The following is a 17,439-nucleotide window of genomic DNA, read 5'->3' as shown; positions in this document are numbered from 1 at the left end:
TTACACAGGTGTTGAGCGTTATAAGGTGTTGCTGGTTACCCGTCAAGGGAAGTTCCTTGACATCAGTGAGAGGATTTTTATCCAATGAACTGGAATTGTCCTCCCCGTCCCTGGATCGAGAATGATTACCTCTCATTTACCTAGGCGTTATATAACCCGTACGCGTTTGGAGCTCCCCTTGACATCACATTATTGTAGAGAGGTGGTGTAGTGACTAGTGTGTGGAAAATCTTCAGCAGTGTCACCTCTGATATATGTGCTTCACCATACATGGCTACGTTTGAGTATACATGATACATAAAGAACTTAATGTAAGACTTCAACACACAAGCATAAGTTGCACATTGTGTAAACTATTGAGTAAAGGTGAAGAACACTTCAAACTTTGTGAGTATGCTGTAATGCACTTGTAACTTGGCTCAAATGAACACGTAATAACTTAAAGTTTATATAACCTCGCAGAGCTAATCAGTATGTGACAAAAAAAAAAAAAACATAGAGTGGTCAAGCCACTTAATATTTCTTAGCCGTTGTCCTGACTACCCACAATATTTTTCACTGCTTTATCTAAGCACCAGTTCTTCCCCTCACCATTCTTTCCATGATTATGGCCTAAAAAAATAGGAATATGTGTGTGTGTGTGTGTGTACTCACCTAGTTGTACTCACCTAGTTGAGGTTGCGGGGTCGAGTCCGAGCTCCTGGCCCCGCCTCTTCACTGATCGCTACTAGGTCACTCTCCCTGAGCCGTGAGCTTTATCATACCTCTGCTTAAAGCTATGTATGGATCCTGCCTCCACTACATCGCTTCCCAAACTATTCCACTTACTGACTACTCTGTGGCTGAAGAAATACTTCCTAACATCCCTGTGATTCATCTGTGTCTTCAGCTTCCAACTGTGTCCCCTTGTTACTGTGTCCAATCTCTGGAACATCCTGTCTTTGTCCACCTTGTCAATTCCTCTCAGTATTTTGTATGTCGTTATCATGTCCCCCCTATCTCTCCTGTCCTCCAGTGTCGTCAGGTTGATTTCCCTTAACCTCTCCTCGTAGGACATACCTCTTAGCTCTGGGACTAGTCTTGTTGCAAACCTTTGCACTTTCTCTAGTTTCTTCACGTGCTTGGCTAGGTGTGGGTTCCAAACTGGTGCCGCATACTCCAATATGGGCCTAACGTACACGGTGTACAGGGTCCTGAATGATTCCTTATTAAGATGTCGGAATGCTGTTCTGAGGTTTGCCAGGCGCCCATATGCTGCAGCAGTTATTTGGTTGACGTGCGCTTCAGGAGATGTGCCTGGTGTTATACTCACCCCAAGATCTTTTTCCTTGAGGGAGGTTTGTAGTCTCTGGCCCCCTAGACTGTACTCCGTCTGCGGTCTTCTTTGCCCTTCCCCAATCTTCATGACTTTGCACTTGGTGGGATTGAACTCCAGGAGCCAATTGCTGGACCAGGTCTTCAGCCTGTCCAGATCCCTTTGTAGTTCTGCCTGGTCTTCGATCGAGTGAATTCTTCTCATCAACTTCACGTCATCTGCAAACAGGGACACCTCAGAGTCTATTCCTTCCGTCATGTCGTTCACAAATACCAGAAACAGCACTGGTCCTAGGACTGACCCCTGCGGGACCCCGCTGGTCACAGGTGCCCACTCTGACACCTCGCCACGTACCATGACTCGCTGCTGTCTTCCTGACAAGTATTCCCTGATCCATTGTAGTGCCTTCCCTGTTATCCCTGCTTGGTCCTCCAGTTTTTGCACCAATCTCTTGTGTGGAACTGTGTCAAACGCCTTCTTACAGTCCAAGAAAATGCAATCCACCCACCCCTCTCTCTCTCTTGTCTTACTGCTGTCACCATGTCATAGAACTCCAGTAGGTTTGTGACACAGGATTTCCCGTCCCTGAAACCATGTTGGCTGCTGTTGATGAGATCGTTCCTTTCTAGGTGTTCCACCACTCTTCTCCTGATAATCTTCTCCATGATTTTGCATACTATACATGTCAGTGACACTGGTCTGTAGTTTAATGCTTCATGTCTGTCTCCTTTTTTGTTTTGTGTGTGTGTGTGTGTGTGTGTGTGTGCGTGTGTGTGTGCGTGTGCCTGTGTATATATATATATATATATATATATATATATATATATTATATATATATATATATATATATATATATATACACACACATATACATGCATACATATCCATGCATATACACATACACAAAATAACCACAGGGGGAATTGAATGATAGCTCTAGGCCTTTCGTGTTGCAACCAATACATCAGGAGCTTGCAGTGTTGCAGAAATGAGTGGGAAGTCCAGGCATATTCGTTCAGGGAAACAACTATCCAGAATCTAGATATTTATACATACATACATACATATTATACTTATTTATTTATTTTTATTTTACATTATTTTGAATATAAAATTCTGATTATAGGTACATTAAATATGAAACTAGGTACTGTACCTGAATTGATACAAGGAATGCTGTTCTAGTTATAAATAAGAATTGGAGGAAAGATGGGAATATGCAACCATAGAACTTGTAGCAGAGAAATATACAGTCTGGGAACAAAACAACCAGGGATCATAGTCCAGGAACAGCACAACCATGATACACAAGCCTTGGGCATGGGGCCCTGTGGCCTGGCTGGCAAAGCTCTTGCTTCACACACTGAGGGTCCAGGTTTGATTCCTGGCGGCGTGGAAACATTTCAACGCATTTTCTTACACCTGTTATCTTGTTCACCTAGCAAGTAGGTACCTGGGCGTTAGTCAATTGGTGTGGGCCGCATTCTGGGGGACAAGATTGAGGACCCCAATGGAAATAAGACAAACGGTCCCTCAATGACACACTGCCTTTCTTGGGTTATTCTGGGTGTGTAACCCTCCAGGGTTAAAAATCCGAACAAAATCTTATCTTGGGACAATACCACCAGGGCATATATATTTGAAAATACAACCAGGAAACATATATACTATCATGTAATAGTATAACAAGGGAACATACAGTTTGGGGTAAAAATGTATTGCCCTAGAAGTAATACAACCAGGGAACATACAATCCAAGAAAAATACAACCAGGGAACATACAATCCAAGAAAAATACAACCAGGGAACATTAGTCAAGGAATAACAGAACCAAGAATATATGGTTTTCGAACAATTCAATCAGGACACACACATTCTAGGAACTATTCAACCAGGGAACGTAGAGTCAGGGAACAATATAGGTGTAACATATACGTAGTCTAGAAACAATACAGCCAGGGAACACACAGCCTAGAAACTACAGCCAGGGAACACAGCCTAGAAACTACAGCCAGGGAAAACACAGTTTGGAAACAATATGGCCAGGGAGCATGCAGTTTGGAAACATGCTGTCTGGAAACAATACAGTCAGCGAACATGCAGTCTAGAAACAATACAACAAGGGAACATGCAGTCTGGAAACAATACAGCCAGGGAACATGCAGTCTGGAAACAATACAGCCAGGGAACATGCAGTCTGGAAACAATACAGCCAGGTACCTGGAGTTTACCTGGAGAGAGTTCTGGGGGGTCAACGCCCCTGCGGCCCAATCTGTGACCAGGCCTCCTGGTGGATCAGAGCCTGATCAACCAGGCTGTTGCTGCTGGCTGCACGCAAACCAACGTACTTACATTCTGGAAACAATACAGCCAGGGATCATACAGTCTAGAAATAATACAGCCAGGAGACAAGACAACCAAGGAACATGCAGTCTGGGAGAAATACAGCCAGGAAACATACAGTCTGGAAACAATTCAGCCAGGGAACATACAGTCTGGAAACAATACAGCTGGGGAACATGCAGTTTGGAAACAATACAGCCAGGGAACATGCAGTCTGGAAACAATACAGCCAGGGAACATGCAGTCTGGAAACAATATAGTCAGGGAACATGCAGTCTGGAAACAAAACAGCCAGGGAACATGCAGTCTGGAAACAATACAGCCAAGGAACATGCAGTCTGGAAACAATATAGTCAGGGAACATGCAGTCTGGAGACAATACAACCATAAAATTTACTTAACAAATAAAAACCACATAGCCAGTGAATACAAAACCAAGAACATACAATTTGAAGATGATTTAATTGGAATTACATATATGACTGGAAGGTTAGTAACCCAGGATAACCCAACAAAGCTGCTGTCACAAGGCTGTCTGACTTACTTCCTTTGGAATCTTTTAATTCTCCCCACCAGTATGCAATCCACATCAGCTGTCTAACACACAGGGACCTACTTATTTCTTGGCAAATAGGGTCAGCAAGTGTAAGGAAACGTGCCAGACATTTCCATTAATCTGGGAACTAACCCTGGACTCTCGGTTGTGAGCTGAGACCTCTACCTTTTGAGCCACTAGCCACCTGTAATATGAGATCACTGAACAATCTTGAATGTGTATATAACTAAATGTACAACCAGAGAATAAACAGTATGGGAATATATAACCAGGGAACATAGTCTGGGAATATACAACCAGAAAACATACAGTCTGGGAATGTACAATGAGGGAACATACAGTCTGGGAATATACAATGAGGGAACATACAGTCTGGGAATATACAATGAGGGAACATACAGTCTGGGAATATACATCCAGGAAATATACAGTCTGGGAATGTACAACTAGGGAACATAGTCTGAGAATATATAACCAGGGAACATACAGTCTGGGAATATACAACCAGGGAGCATAGTCTGGGAACATACAACCAGGGAGCAGACAGTTTGGGATTATACATATAATAAAGGAACATACAGTCTAGAAATATACAACCAAGGAACATAGTCTAGATATAAACAACTAGGGTACAAACAGTCTGGGGAATATACAACCAGGGTACAAACAGTCTTGGAATGTACAACCAGGGAACATAGCTACAGCTGAGTAATATACAGTGGGCTAACATAAAACTAGGGCACACAGTGTACAGTCTATATGTGATGACACACTTGACTGCTCTGCTCAGATGAGCAGAGAGTTGTAATTGAATAGCAAAGCTTGCAAGCTCTTGCTCAACTCTTTTGTACAGTGTGTATTTAAGCAGATCTGTATTTTGTATTATCAATTGTAATGTATCTATACGCCCTGATTGCAACCCATTGGCAAAATATTATGTTAGTGATGGTCTAATGGTAAATATGTTTAATATGTATAATAAAAAATCCCCCCAAAAATCTTTCCTGCAGATTCAGATTAATATGGGACAAGAAATGTGAGTGCTGATAATGAATTACACAGGAAAAGCCTCTCAAGACAAGTTGTTGCAGATGAACCTGCAACACTTGTCAAATTTTTCACTGAATGTTGTGAGAGGCATTGTGCTGGAAACATGGATGAAAGTGGCCAGAAATTTATAATTCATAAGTGATGTACATAATAGACACACAAGGACACATTCCATATGTTTACTGTAGATATTAATCAAATATAAATATAACTGTATATACATCCCAGATATAAAAATGAAAAAGAGAACTCCAGTGCAAGTCCTGGATTAATAAACTGGTATATACAGTACTGTATGTACCTGTCAAAAGCTGTGATAAATTAGCTCAATAAAACAGATGGATAACTAAGATATGCAGTATATATTGTAGATTATTACTAAATAAAGAAAAGTTTTCAGTGTACTATTGAATGTCTGTAAGAATATCACTGGAATGAAAATGCCACAGAAATTGCAGTGAGAAACTGAAGTCCAGTTAATACTGAGTATGTATGCTATTCTGAAAGGTAAAATTAAAGAGATGAGTATGTTTAGAAATAGTGATGATTTTTGCTCTGGACTGCAATGATTCTCGGACTTTATACTGAATAATTTAATGGCATTCCATGGAGATGCATACATTCCAAAACAGAAACAGTCTTTCAAAGATTTAAAAAAGTGGGCATAAAGAAAAAGTCGCCACAATGGAGCACAGTGAGCTCATTGCCGAAATGGCATACATTGAAAAGCTGTCAACTCAAGAGCGGCTGAAATTGGCAAGACGTCGTCGTATGCAACAAATGAAGAAATGGTCACAGAAGGAGAGGGAGATAGCTGGCAGCAAGAGAGAAAAAACTGCACAAAATGAAGCACAGAAGAGGAGAAGAGAGAAAAGGAAGAGTGTTATGTTCATTAGCAATGTAATGCTACTGGAAGCTGCCGCCAGGAATGATATTGAGGAAGGTTAGTTGAAATTTACAGCATTTGAATTGTTTAAATTATTGAATTACTCTATTTAATATTAAATTTTATTTTTATTTTAATTAAAGTTTGTTTCATTAATGTTTAAATATTTCAATAATTTATTTTTAATAAATGTTTAAATTTAGTGTTTTTAATGCTGCATATTTTTAATTGTTTAACTTGTATGCAGTACCTATGATAATTTACCATTTTAATACTAGACCATATGATGATTATGCAATTGTACCTCTTTATAGTTGTTACATAACTTTAGTAGCCCCCTTTTTAATTAATTTATTATACAGTAGTAGACCCCTCATAGTACATGTAATTATTTGACGCATTTTGATTATTACACTATTGAAAAATTGCAGCCTAATTTTATACAACACTTCGTAAAATTAACTTAACACAGTTCGGTTTGCGGGAGGGGAAAAAATCTGGAGCATTGCCCGCAGGATATTTCCCTATCTCAGGCCACTTCCTGGCTGTGGGTGAGACCACTATCTCCGCGGGGCTGCACGGGGCTTCGAGGCAGCAAAGGATCTCTTCACCTTGCTCCTTTGCGGTAATGGGTCGGGTGATTTAAAGTGTCAGCCCATGGTTATTTACCGCTCTAAGAATCCTTGTGCTTTGAAAAGTGTAGATAAAAGCATCTTATAGTAATTTGGAGGTCAAACCAGTCAGCATGGATGACAGAGGAAATATTTACCTGGAGAGAGTTTCGGGGGTCAACGCCCCCGCGGCCCGGTCTGTGACCAGGCCTCCTGGTGACAGACCGGGCCGCGGGGGCGTTGACCCCCGAAACTCTCTCCAGGTAATCTCCAGCAAGAACCTTGTATTCAAGGCTCTTGATAATTCCTGTACTCATCCAGAAGCTTTGCTGGATGTGACCCCACATGTAAATGTTGTATTTTTACCTCCAAATACAGCATCTTTAATATAATCACTGGATTGAGGAGTTATTAAGTCATTCAAGTGTAACTACACAAGAAAAGTGATGAAAAAACTAGTTGCATCAGTGGACTCTGGCTCCAACCTGGCAGTACCAAGCAGTACATTATACATTTACCCAGCAGTACATTTATAATGTACTGCATTTATAATGTACTGCAGGGTAAAAGAAGCCAGAGATCTATTACAGAAATAATGAATGCTCCAATACAACCATCGACTTTAGTACCAGAACCTCAACCATCCATTTCTGCTGACAACCAACCACCTCAGCCCAGTAGGGCCACACCATGCATCTCCACTCTCTTCACAATCACTGACATACAACAGTAACCACAATTTAAGGTAAATAATATTTGTTGCATTTGTAGCTTTAAGGCAACAAAAATGACATTATCTTTTTTATTTTTGCAAGATCTGAATGTCTAAAAAAAAGCTATTTGGCTTTTGGGGGGGTCCCAGGAACGTAACTCTATTTGTCCCCTAAGTTCTTCAGTTTATATAACACAAATTTATCTAACATGGCATTTTCAGGTACATGTACTTAACTACCATGTAATATGAGGGTCTACTGTATTCTAAATTCATATGGTTAGAAAATACTATTGAGACCCTTTTTTCAAGCTCTTTCCAGCCATCTGTGGCTATAAAAAAGTCTGTTCTAGATTTTATTTTTGTGTGCCTGGGGATATGTCTATAAGATTCCTTGTAAAATGTGTGATAAAGTTTATTGTGGTCAAACTGGTAAAAGTCTCGAACTAAGATTAACCCTTTCAGGGTTTCGGCCATATTAGTATGGCTTACGCACCAGGGTTTTTGATATACTAATATGCCTAAATTCTAGTAAATTCTAGTACCCTCAAATTTAGTGAGAGAAAGCTGGTAGGCCTACATATGAAAGAATGGGTCTATGTGGTCAGTGTGCGTGGTATAAAAAAAATCCTGCAGCACACACTGCATAATGAGAAAATAAAACTTTGACCGTGTTTTTGGATTAAAACAGCGACTTTGCACTGTATTTTCGTATGGCATTTATTGTTGTATTCTAGTTTTCCTGGTCTCATTTTATAGAATGGAAGACATATTACAGAAATTGAGATGATTTTGACTGGTTTTACAAAGAAAAGTACTTTGAAATTGAGCTGAAAGTAGCAGAAATGTTCGATTTTTACCAAAGTTCAAAAGTAAACAAATCATGCTAAGCGTCCAATACATGTCAACTGGTGAGTCTAATATTTTTTCACAAGTGCGCTGATATTATTTATACCATTTCTACACCAATGCAGTAGTCTGCATAACAGTAAATCTTCTATTTTGTTGTGAGAATAAAAATTCAAAGTGGAAAGCAAAAGAATGTAAGAGGGGCATGGGGACATGACTAATGAACAGAGGAAATGTTATTTTAGTGTCAGGAATGTCTTTCTTGTTTATTCTGGACCCTATTCGGAAATTGGCATCTTTTGAAATTTGTGTGAAATTGGCAAAATTGCTAAATTCTGACCACTGTATTGGATAGTTGAAATCGGTAAACGGGTGGTTTCTTGTACTCATTCGATAGAAAAAATGGAGTTCTAGCAAAACAGTTATGATTTTTGTCAACAAGAACACTGGGATTGGCTGAAAATAGGGCTCAAAGTGGGCAAAATCGCTGATGCGTAAACATTGTCGAGACTGCTAACTTCGCAAGAGCATAATTCCGTAAGTTTTCCATCAGATTTCGTACTTTTGGTGTCATTATGATCGGGAAAAGATTCTCTATCTTTTCATAAGAAAAAATAATTTTTTTTTTTGAAATTTGGGCGACCGTGAGAACAAGTCTCTTAGAGGGCCTGTCGACCCTGAAAGGGTTAAAACAACATAAATATAGCATTAGAACTGGACAAAAATTCTGATGCTCTGTTTATTCATGTGAGAGATTTTTAACCATCCTATTGATTTTCAAAAGGCTGAGAAAGTTGTATCAAGCAAATCCATGGTTGACAGGAATATACAGTGGTCCCTTGATAATCATCGGGCTCGATAGTCATCCTTTTTGGAAATCGTCACGTTATTTTCATCCAAACATTGGCTTGCAAATGGTCGGTTGACTCGCTAATCATTGTTCGTCCTGGACGCGTACTCACGGCTCTGAGCTGCCTCGGCCTCCCTTCCCAGCCAGGGTGCCATTGTTTACCAGTGAGCGATGGTCCCCTCACTTGTTCATACGAAATATTTCATAATATTCCATTCAGTTTAGTGCTTGCAAGTGCTAAATAAGCTACCATGGCTCCAAAGAAAGCTCCTAGGCCTTTGGTAAAGAAGGTGAGAAATACGATTGAATTTAAGGAAAACATCATTGAACAATATGAAAGTGGCATATGTGTGGCCAAACTGGCCAGGATGTATAACAATTCCTGTACAACCATATCTTCCATCGTGGCCAAGAAAAAGGAAATCAAGGAAGCTGTTGTTGCAAAGGGGGTAAATATGCTGACAAAAATGAGTTAACAAGTACTCGAAGATGTTGAGAAGTTATTATTGGTGTGGATAAACGAGAAACATTTAGCAGGAGATATTCTTGTGATGTCGATTATTTGTGAAGAGGCTAGGCAGTTGCATGACGATCTGGTAAAGAAATTGCCTGCAACGAGTACTGATATTTGTGAATTTAAGGCCAACAAAGGTTGGTTTGAGAGATTTAAGAACCATAGTGGCATACACAGTGTGATAAGGCATGGTGAGGCTGCCAATTCGGACAAAATTGCAGCTACAAAATTCGTAAGTGAATTCAAGGAGTACATAGAGGCTGAAGGACTGAAACCTGAACAAGTGTTCAATTGTGACGAAACAGGCCTCTTTTGGAAGAAAATGCCAAAGAGGACCTACATTACTCAGGAGGAAAAAAGACTGCCAGGACAAGACTATGAAAGACAGGCTGACGCTCATGTTCTGTGCTAATGCTAGTGGGGATTTCAAAGTGAAGCCGTTACTAGTGTGCCATTCTGAAAATCCCAGTGTGTTCTGGAAAAACAATGTTATGAAGAGTAAATTGTGTGTGTTTTGGAAATCTAATAATAAGGCATGGGTCACGAGGGAAATTTTCGTCGAGTGGTTCAATGAAGTGTTTGGCCCTAGTGTGAAGAATTACCTCCTGGAAAAGAAATTGGATCTCAAGTGCCTCCTAGTAATGGACAGTGCACCTGCTCATCCTCCAAACTTGGATGACCTAATTCTGCAGGAGTTTGGGTTCATCACAGTAAAGTTTTTGCCCCCCAAATACCACTCCTCTCCTCCAGCCCATGGACCAGCAGGTCAGTTCAAACTTTAAAAAACTCTACACCAAAGCAATGTTTCAAAGGTGCTTTAATGTGACCTCAGACACTCACTTGACCCTAAGATTTTTGGAAAGAACACTTCAGTATCCTCCATTGCATAAGCCTTATAGGTAAGGCTTGGGAGGGAGTGACTACCAGGACTTTGAACTCTGCTTGGAGAAAATTTTGGCCAGATTGTGTCCACAAGAGGGATTTTGAAGGGTTTGTGGCTGACCCTGATGAGCCTATGTCAGTTGTGAACTCTTTTGTGGCATTGGGGAGTTCCATGGGGTTGGATGTGAGTTTGGAGGATGTGGAAGAGTTGGTGGAGGACCACAATGAAAAGCTAACCACTGAAGAGCTGCAAGAGCTTCAGCAGGAATAGCAACAGATCGCAGCTCAGAATCTTGCTGCAGAGGAGGAGGAAAAGATGGAAGAAGGTGCCTTCTTCAGAAATTAAGGAGATTTTTTAAATATGGGGTAGGATGGAAAGATTTATGGAGAAACATCACCCTGAGAAGGATGTTGCAAGCCATATCGGCAACTTGTACAGTGACAGAGTCTTGCCCCATTTTAGGGAAGTTTTAAAGAGACGCCAGAAACAGAGCTCTCTGGACACTTTTTTTTTTTGCGAGACAGGACTCCAGTGACTCTCAAGCTGGTCCTAGTGGCATTAAGAAACAGAAAAGAGAAGTAACCCACAGGAAAGGACTTGGTACCTGAGGTGTTGATGGAAGGGAATTCCCCTTCCAAACAGTAACTAATCCAGTCTCTCTCCTACTCCAGTCTTCCATACAAAATCAATCAATCAAGTTTATTCTCTATAAGGATTACAATGTGGGGTTTACAGATTTTGAATATTGTGTGGTTTACATGTTTTAAAATACTAATTACAGAGGGGGGCCACTAGGACAGCTAGCATGGCTAGGCATTTCGGGAAGACTTAGATTAATTCTAAACTTTAAATTATTACAGATTATGGTATTAAGGCTAAGTGACTATATTATAGTTTGTGAGTTTAGCAATGTGAATGCTTTTGTTTTGGCACAATACATAGTGTCTATATTGGAGTATCATAGGCAAACTTATGGCTAGTTAGGATTCATTATTTTAAGATTAAGATTCGCATTTCTGTGTTTATAGTCAATGGGTGAGTGAGTGTAAGTGTGAGCTACCAGGTGGTTTACATGTAGTTAGTTGATGGGGTGTATAAGGGAGATAAGATGTTTTCTAACTGTCGTTTTGAAAGTGATGAATGTGTCTGCAGTTCTAGAGTTTTCAGGTAGGGTGTTCCAGATTTTAGGCCCTTTGACACACATTGAATTTTTGTAAAGGTTTAGTCAGACACGGGGAATGTCATAGAGATGTTTGTGTCTGGTGTTATGCCTGTGAGTCCTGTCACAACTATCAAGAAAGCATTTTAGGTCAAGGTTAATATTGGAATTTAAGGTCCTGTAGATGTAGATTGCATAGTAGTAAGTGTGGATGTTCTGAACAGGGAGTAAGTTGAGATCTATGAAGAGTGGGGGGGGGGGTGTTGCCAGGGATGGGATTTAGTGATTATTCTTACTGCGGCTTTTTGTTGGGTAATTATTGGCTTTAGATGTGTTGCTGCAGTTGATCCCCGAGCACAAGTAGCATAGGTGAGGTATGGATAAATGAGTGAATGGTATAGTGTGAGAAGGGCAGTTTGCGGCACGTAATATCGTATCTTGGAGAGGATCCCCACCGTTTTGGATACTTTTTTTGTTGTGTGTTGGATATGGGTGCTGAAATTTAGGTTGTTGTCGAGGTATAGACCTAGGAGTTTGCCCTCATTATGTCTGGCAATTAGAGTGTTGTCGATCTTAATGTTAAGTTGCGCAACACCTGCTCTGCTACCAAACATAATGTAGTAGGTTTTGTCAGTGTTGAGTGTAAGTTTATTGGCTTTCATCCAAGTCAGAATTTTGAGCAGCTCCTCGTTGACAATGGTGTTGAGGGTGTCAAGATTAGGGTGGGAGATGACATAAGTCGTGTCGTCAGCAAAGAGAATGGGTTTCAGGTGTTGGGATACGTTTGCAAGATCATTAATGTAAATGAGGAAGAGCAGGGGTCCAAGGACGCTTCCCTGTGGAACTCCAGTATCAAGTGGCCGTGTTGATGAGGCTGTGTTTTTAATGGTGACGTAGTGATACCTATTAGTAAGGTAGGATTTGAAATATGCAAGCGCATGGCCTCTTATACCATAGTGGTCAAGTTTGTGGAGTAGGATGCCGTGGTCTACTGTGTCAAACGCTTTTCTTAGGTCAATAAAAATTCCTAGTGGATATTCCTTATTTTCCAATGCTGTGTAAAGCAGATCTAGCATTTTTACAATTGTATCATTAGTGCTTTTATTTTTCCTGAATCCAAATTGGCAGGGGTTGAGTATGTTTTGTGTCGTTATAAATGAATAAAGTCTCCCGTGCACGAGTTTCTCGAAGATTTTGGATAGCAATGGTTAGTTTGATATTGGCCTATAGTTGTTTACATCTGTAGGGTCACCACCTTTATGTATTGGTGTAACCCTTGCTGTCTTGAGTAGTGTCGGGAAAGTGCTAGTTTCTAGTGACTTGTTAAAAAGTAATGTAATAGCATGCGAAAGGACATGGGCCGCTCGCTTGTACAATAATGGTGGGACGTAAGACAGATTCCCTGAGGTATTTTTGAGTGACTTTATAATCGCGGTGACTTCCGTGGGCTCAGTTGATACAAGATAGAGGGAATTTGGAAAATTCCCATCTAGGTAGTCCCCGGCAAGGGCGTTGGTATGTGGGATTTTACTGACGAGAGCAGATCCTGTTTGAGAAGAAGTCATTTATCTTGTTAGCTGTATCAGTGGGATGCAGTGGTGTTTCATTAGGTTTAGTTAGGACAATATTCTTGTTTTTTTCAGTTTGTGGGTCCCCAGAGTCTGGGAAAGTATTTTCCAGGTCTTTTTTATATCTCCTCTTGTGTCAGTGAATTTGCTGGAGTAGTACAGTTGTTTGGCTTTCTTTATTACTTTGGTGAGAACTGATGAATATTGTTTAAGAATATCTTTGTGTATTAAGCCCTGTCTATATTGTTTTTCATATTGGTGTTTCTTATCAATTGATTTCAGAATGCTGCTGGTTAGCCATGGGCAACCGAGCCGTTTATTTGTGATCTGTTTCATTTTTATAGGACAATGTTTGTTGTATAGTCTATTTTGTTAAGAAAAATGTCTGTCCAATCATTAGTACCATTAGCATTGAGAATTCTGTAGGCCAGTCAACTGTCTTTAGGCCTGCTGTGAAATTCCTTATTGAGGCCTCGTCATGGAGTCTAAATGAAACTTTGCTGTATTCGAGTGGTGGCTTACTAATGTTTGTTACGAGGAAGGTAGGGTAGTGGTCTGTAGTGCTGTCTGTGATTATCCCTGATTTAAGAGGGGCTAGTATATTGGTCCATATGTGGTCTATTATGGTTGCACTTGTCTCGGTCATCCTGGTTGGTTTAGTTATTGTTGGTATGAGAAGTGTGTTGTTCATATTGTTGATGAAATCAGTTACAGGCTGATCATCTGGTAGGCCAAGGTTGATATTGAAGGCTCCAGCTAAGAGAAGGTGGTGCTTGTTCATTTGTCTGTTATAGGAGTCTTAAGGTTTTTTACAGTAAAATTAGCAAAAATGTATTCCCCATATTCATCACTAAAGCAAGTGGTGCTGATACAAGATAGTTGGTTAGAATAATAGATTGCAGTACCACCCCCAACTTGGTATGGTCTGCAGTTGTGAATTGCTGTGTATCCTGGTATAGGGTAGATGTCTATTGTGTCCTGCTTAAGCCAGGTCTCAGTAAGAATAATGCAGAAGGGTGTCTTTAGCATTATAGAGAATAAACTTTAAAATTTGAATTTGAATTTGACTCGAGGACTAAGCGACTAAGTGACTAAGAAGAATCACCAATAAAAGTAAGAGTTATGCTGTTAATGTTTCATTCATCATGTCCCATTGTATTGTTTATGTACAAGTCCTCCATCACAAATCCGGCATCATTGGGACCTGTAGTGTGCCAGATTACTGAGTTTGCCGGATTACAGAGTGGTTAGGTTAGAATGAAAGCAATCAAAATCATATCTATTTCTGTAATATATCTTTCATTCTATCAAATGAGACCGAAAAAATGAGAATATAACCAAAACAACCATACAAAAATATACCGCTAAGTGGCTGCTAATGGCTGAGAATTGAACTCCGCTATTTATGGTCTGATTTCTTTAATTTTTGGTGTACGTGAAGAAGTATCTTTCCATCATACATTGCCCAAGTTTGAATAAGATAACCCAACAAATAACTGAGAAAATAATAATAATAATAATAATTTTTTTTTTTTTTTTTTTCAACAAGTCGGTCGTCTCCCACCGAGGCAGGGTGACCCAAAAAAAAGAAAGAAAATCCCCAAAAAGAAAATACTTTCATCATCATTCAACACTTTCACCACACTCACACATTATCACTGCTTTTGCAGAGGTGCTCAGAATATAACAGTTTAGAAGCATATACGTATAGAGATACACAACATATCCCTCCAAACTGCCAATATCCCAAACCCCTCCTTTAAAGTGCAGGCATTGTACTTCCCATTTCCAGGACTCAAGTCCGACTATATGAAAATAACCGGTTTCCCTGAATCCCTTCACTAAATATTACCCTGCTCACACTCCAACAGATCGTCAGGTCCCAAGTATCATTCGTCTCCATTCACTCCTATCTAACACGCTCATGCACGCTTGCTGGAAGTCCAAGCCCCTCACCCACAAAACCTCCTTTACCCCCTCTTTCCAACCCTTTCGAGGACGACCCCTACCCCTCTTTCCTTCCCCTATAGATTTATATGCTTTCCATGTCATTCTACTTTGATCCATTCTCTCTAAATGACCAAACCACCTCAACAACCCCTCTTCTGCCCTCTGACTAATGCTTTTATTAACTCCACACCTTCTCCTAATTTCCACACTCCGAATTTTCTGCATAATATTTACACCACACATTGCCCTTAGACAGGACATCTCCACTGCCTCCAACCGTCTCCTCGCTGCTGCATTTACCACCCAAGCTTCACATCCATATAAGAGTGTTGGTACTACTATACTTTCATACATTCCCTTCTTTGCCTCCATAGATAACGTTTTTTGACTCCACATATACCTCAACGCACCACTCACCTTTTTTCCCTCATCAATTCTATGATTAACCTCATCCTTCATAAATCCATCCGCCGACACGTCAACTCCCAAGTATCTGAAAACATTCACTTCTTCCATACTCCTCCTCCCCAATTTGATATCCAATTTTTCTTTATCTAAATCATTTGATACCCTCATCACCTTACTCTTTTCTATGTTCACTTTCAACTTTCTACCTTTACACACATTCTCAAACTCATTCACTAACCTTTGCAATTTTTCTTTAGAATCTCCCATAAGCACAGTATCATCAGCAAAAAGTAACTGTGTCAATTCCCATTTTGAATTTGATTCCCCATAATTTAATAATAATAATAATAATAATAATATCTTTATTTATTACACGTACATGTACAAGGTATACAGGCCTAGCTGACATCAGTGACATACTACTGTATAGAAAGACACTTGTTATGCTGAGTATTTCAAGAAAATTAGGTCAGTGTCCCAGGATAACACCCACACCAGTCGGCTAACACCCAGGTACCCATTTACTGATGGGTAAACATAGACAACAGGTGTAAAGAAACACGCCTAATGTTTCTACCCTGGCTGGGAATCAAATATTTACCAAAAATCATATATGGCTAACCCAAGCCAGGTACTAAAAATAAACCACGTTGAGTTTTTTTGGGTTATCCTAGGTTCTCTACACACACACATGCTGTTGTGTGTGATAATCTATAGAGAGAAAATAACTTTTTTGTTTCAGGTTTATGGTGCAGTACAAGTGTATATCACAGTTAGCTCTGTGCTACACTCCGTTTTCTCTAATATAAGCCCCAAGACAGGGATAGGAGAATGGTATTTGTATACCAATCCTTTTCATACCTCCGTCGAACTGCTCGGTGTTATGCCAAATATTATTCATTCTGGAGTATTTAACATGTTTTGTGTTATTTATATTGTTTCTATATTTCATGTAAAAAAAATTTTTGTTTTAATACTTCTTGGTGTCAGAAACGGATTAATTATATTTACATTATTTCTTATGGGGAAAATTGATTCGAAAATTGTCTTTTTCGATAATCGTCGCACATCCAGGAATGGATTAACGATGATAAACGAGGGACTACTGTATATATATATATATCTATATATATATACAGTGGACCCTCGACCAACGATGGGATCGATTAATGATAAATCCGACTAGCAATACATTTTATCGCAAAAATTTTGCCTCGACTAGCGCTAAAAAACCTGACCAACGCTATTCATTCCGTTCAAGACGCGTCCACTCTGGCCTGAGCGTGCCTCACTTGTCCCATGGGTGCCAGTGTTTACAAGCCAGCCAGCCACCGCGGTCGCTTCCAAACATACAATTGGAACATTTTATATTGTCACAGCCTTTGTAGTGATTGCACCTGCAAAATAAGTCACCATAGGCCCCAAGAAAGCTTCTAGTGCCAACCCTACAGCAAAAAGGGTGAGAATTACTATGGAGATGAAGAAAGAGATCATTGCTAAGTATGAGAGTGGAGTGCGTGTCTCCGAGCTGGTCAGTTTGTAGAGTAAACCCCAATCAACCATCGCTACTATTGTGGGCAAGAAAACGGCAATCAAGGAAGCTGTTCTTGCCAGAGGTGCAACTATGTTTTCGAAATTGAGATCGCAAGTGATAGAAGATGTTGAGAGACTCTTATTGGTGTGGATAAACGAAAAACAGATAGCAGGAGATAGCATCTCTCAAGCGATCATATGTGAAAAGGCTAGGAAGTTGCATGACGATTTAATTAAAAAAATGCCAGCAAC

General features: G+C 40.0%; 1 protein-coding gene across 5 annotated transcripts in view; it reads left to right on the top strand.

Annotated features, from left to right (window-relative positions):
• The window catches only part of LOC128689610 (protein phosphatase 1 regulatory subunit 16A), a 232,031-nt gene that overhangs the window by 365 nt on the left and 214,227 nt on the right, over positions 1-17,439 (top strand). For all 5 annotated transcript variants that reach the window (XM_070087483.1, XM_070087481.1, XM_070087482.1 and 2 more), the window contains exon 2: positions 5,225-6,207. In XM_070087483.1, the coding sequence (XP_069943584.1) occupies positions 5,949-6,207 (259 nt within the window). In that variant the 5' untranslated portion in view covers positions 5,225-5,948. The remainder of the gene's footprint in view (positions 1-5,224; positions 6,208-17,439) is intronic.

The sequence above is a fragment of the Cherax quadricarinatus genome, chromosome 22, assembly GCF_038502225.1.
Source record: "Cherax quadricarinatus isolate ZL_2023a chromosome 22, ASM3850222v1, whole genome shotgun sequence".
Taxonomy (NCBI): Eukaryota; Metazoa; Arthropoda; class Malacostraca; order Decapoda; family Parastacidae; genus Cherax; species Cherax quadricarinatus.
The sequence above is the reverse complement of the archived record's forward strand: the minus strand, read 5'-3'. Positions and strand labels throughout refer to the sequence as shown.